General features: G+C 65.0%; 1 protein-coding gene across 1 annotated transcript in view; it reads right to left on the minus strand.

Moving 5' to 3' along the window:
- Positions 1-716: 716 nt before the first annotated feature.
- PTGIR (prostaglandin I2 (prostacyclin) receptor (IP)) overlaps positions 717-2,817 on the minus strand; it is an 8,144-nt gene continuing 6,043 nt past the window's right edge. The window contains exons 3-4 of the mRNA XM_008049075.2: positions 2,297-2,812; positions 717-1,106 (exon numbers count right to left, since the gene is read on the minus strand). Coding sequence (XP_008047266.2) covers positions 717-1,106; positions 2,297-2,812 — 906 coding nt within the window. The remainder of the gene's footprint in view (positions 1,107-2,296; positions 2,813-2,817) is intronic.

Here is a 2,817-nt window from a genome sequence, read left to right on the forward strand (position 1 = left end):
GGGGCAGGCACTGGGATCTGCGCCCACCCACCCTCGCACCCACCAGCTTCTCCATCGGTCTCCCAGCCACCCGCATCCCCACAGTTCGCGTCTCACAGCCCCCCGAGCTTGGTGGAATGTCTGAGGTCCTTTTCGTGACAGGCACCTGTCCGCGTTGTCATCCACAATGCAGTATCCTCCCCCTGCCTTGGGGTGCCAGGGCTCCCAAGTCTGACAGCCCATCAGCAGTGAGGGAAGGCAGGGAAATTTCCAAGCACCCCTGGCTCTTGTGGGGCAGACAGGGGCCGACTCTCGGAGCAGCTTGAGAGAGGGCAGAGCTGTCCCCTGGGGGCTGGGGGTGGCCAGCCAGGCCCCCGGAATGGACGAGGGTGGGAGCCAGCACCCCGTCGGCGCAGACCTCACTGCACAGAAGCCGCTGGGAACTTTTCCGCCTTCTAAACATTTAGACAGCGAGATGGATGGCGCATCCCGGGCTGCAGCGGGTCGGCCAGGCCACTGGTTATTTTGGGAGAACTGTTCTTCCGTGCTCCAGGATAAATGTTCCCTCTGTCCCTCACTCCCCTCCAGAGCCCGCTGCAGCGGCCACCCTGAAGGAGAAGAAATAGCAGCTCATCGCCCCAGAGCTGGGGCCAAGGTTCCGGCATCTGCAGCCATCGGCCATGTCCCTGATTTTTCTGGCTCCTGTTCCCGGAAGATCACGGGATCCGCCGGAGATGTCAGCAGAGCGGGCAGGCAACAGCGGCCTCCCCTTTGGACGGCGTTCCCACGGTGCAACCGTGGGGCTGCTGGGCCGGAGGCAAGGGTGCCCCCCGCCCCTGGCCACAGGCAGACAGAGGCACCCAGTTGCCCTCCTTCCCCGCGAGAGCGGAGGGGGCCCTTGGGTCGCTCCTCCCCGAGGCGGGTCGGGAGAGGGCCGTCTGCGAGTCGCCGCGGCCGGGCCAGGAGCACAGGCAGCACAACCAGAGCTTGAGTCGCTGGAAGACGGCTTTGCGGAACAGGATGAAGACCCAGGGGTCCAGGATGGGGTTGAAGGCATAGAAGCGGAAAGCCAGCAGGTCTCCCATCTCGCTGCTGTCTGGGGCCACGGCCTGGGTGAAGCATCGAATCTGCAGGCAGAGCGAGGGTGTCAAGGAGCACCCCCTAGTCCCCCCCTCCCCCTCGTTCCCCCTCCTCCCACTTGCTCACTGGCAGGGATGTGGGAGAGGGCAGAAGGGAAGGAAATAAGATAACAACGAAGTAGCAAACGCATCCGGGGAGCAAAGGGAGGGAAAGCCCCAAGAAACAGCCCGAGAGGTCCAGAGGGGGAGAGATGGGGCTGGCATGTGGGTCCTCCCTTCCCACCCTTTGCAGCTGCGAGGACCCTCGGACTACCCAGAGTTCTGAGTCTGCCGTCCCTGGGCCCCTGCTAATACCCACAGCTGTGCCTGTGCCTGTGTGTATCTGTCCGCAGCGTTCAGGCTCTGAGTCATCACAATCCCCCAAAAGGCTTAAGGACCCCCAAATCCAGCTTGACCTCTGGCATTTCACAGAAAGAGGAAGTGAGGCCCAGGAGATAGGTGGCACGACCAGGTGTCTCAGACACTGGAGGGGACGGGGGGAGGCAGCGGGGTCTGTGCGGCCCCAATAGGGGAGGGACAGAGCGGGAGTCCCCACAGGAAACTGAGGTACGGATGCGAGGGTGGGGCGTGGGCTGGGGAAGCGGGGAGCAGAGTGGGTGAGAGGTCAGGCTCTGGAATCAGAGGACCCAGGGCCGAGACCTGGTTCTGTGTGATTTCAGGAAAGAGACATGGCCTCTCATCTGTAAAAATGCCGCTTCCTGCTGAATGCTTGTGAAACGGGCGTATGTGGTCAGTTTGACAATTATCTGAGAAGTATGCATAAGCCGTTGTGCACAGGACTGCCCAGAGCTCAATGAATGGTGGATCTTGTCATTACGAGGGTAGGAGAGGGATGGAGGGGTGCATTTGATTATGGGGGCTGGGGCTGCCTAGAGGGAGACAAGGGGTCAAGAGGAGCCGGATGGGGCAGGAGCAGATAGGGAGAGACCTCTCCAGAAAGTCGGGGGACCAAGCAAAGCCTCTGTCTGACCTCTCTTTCTGTCTCGTATTGTTAGAGACAGGGTCTCGCTAGGTGGCCCGGGCTAGTCTCGAGCTCCTGACCTCAGGCCATCCTCGCCCCTCGGCCTCCCCAAGGGCCGGGACTCCGGGGGCCAGCCGCCACGCCACGGACGCCAGAGCCGCGTGCTGCCCTCCGCTGCGCCGTCCCAGCCCCAGCCCCGGGGCGGGGGGACCCTCACCGTGAGCGGCAGGGAACACACGGCCATGACGCCCGTCATGAGCGCCAGCAGGAGCAGGTGGTCCACCTCGTCCTCGCCGGCCCGGGGCCCGGGGCCGCCCTGGTGGCGCCTCTGCTGGCGGTACATGCGGCAGAGGCTGACGGCGACCGAGCCGTTGCAGAGGACGATGGAGGCCACCAGCAGGGCCACGAGGCCGGCGTAGGCCAGCGAGAAGGCGCGGCCGCCCGGCTCGGCGGCACGCATGCGCACGAAGCACCAGCTGCCCGGGCAGTACTGCTGGTGCTGGCCCAGGCCCAGCAGGGGCAGCGCGCAGAAGAGCGCGCAGAAGGCGTAGATGGCGGGCAGCGCGCGGCGGGCGCAGCGCGGCGCGTCCAGCTGCGCGTACCGGTAGGGGTGGCTGAGCGCCAGGCAGCGCTCCACGGCCATGGCGAAGAGGATGCACGTGGGCGCCAGGCCGAAGAAGGTCATGGCGAAGGCGAAGGCGTCGCACAGCGCGGGCCCGCCGCGCGCCAGGCCCAGCA

The sequence above is a fragment of the Carlito syrichta genome, unplaced genomic scaffold (genome assembly GCF_000164805.1).
Source record: "Carlito syrichta isolate Samal-C Ts95f unplaced genomic scaffold, Tarsius_syrichta-2.0.1 Scaffold130492, whole genome shotgun sequence".
In the NCBI taxonomy this organism is placed as follows: Eukaryota; Metazoa; Chordata; class Mammalia; order Primates; family Tarsiidae; genus Carlito; species Carlito syrichta.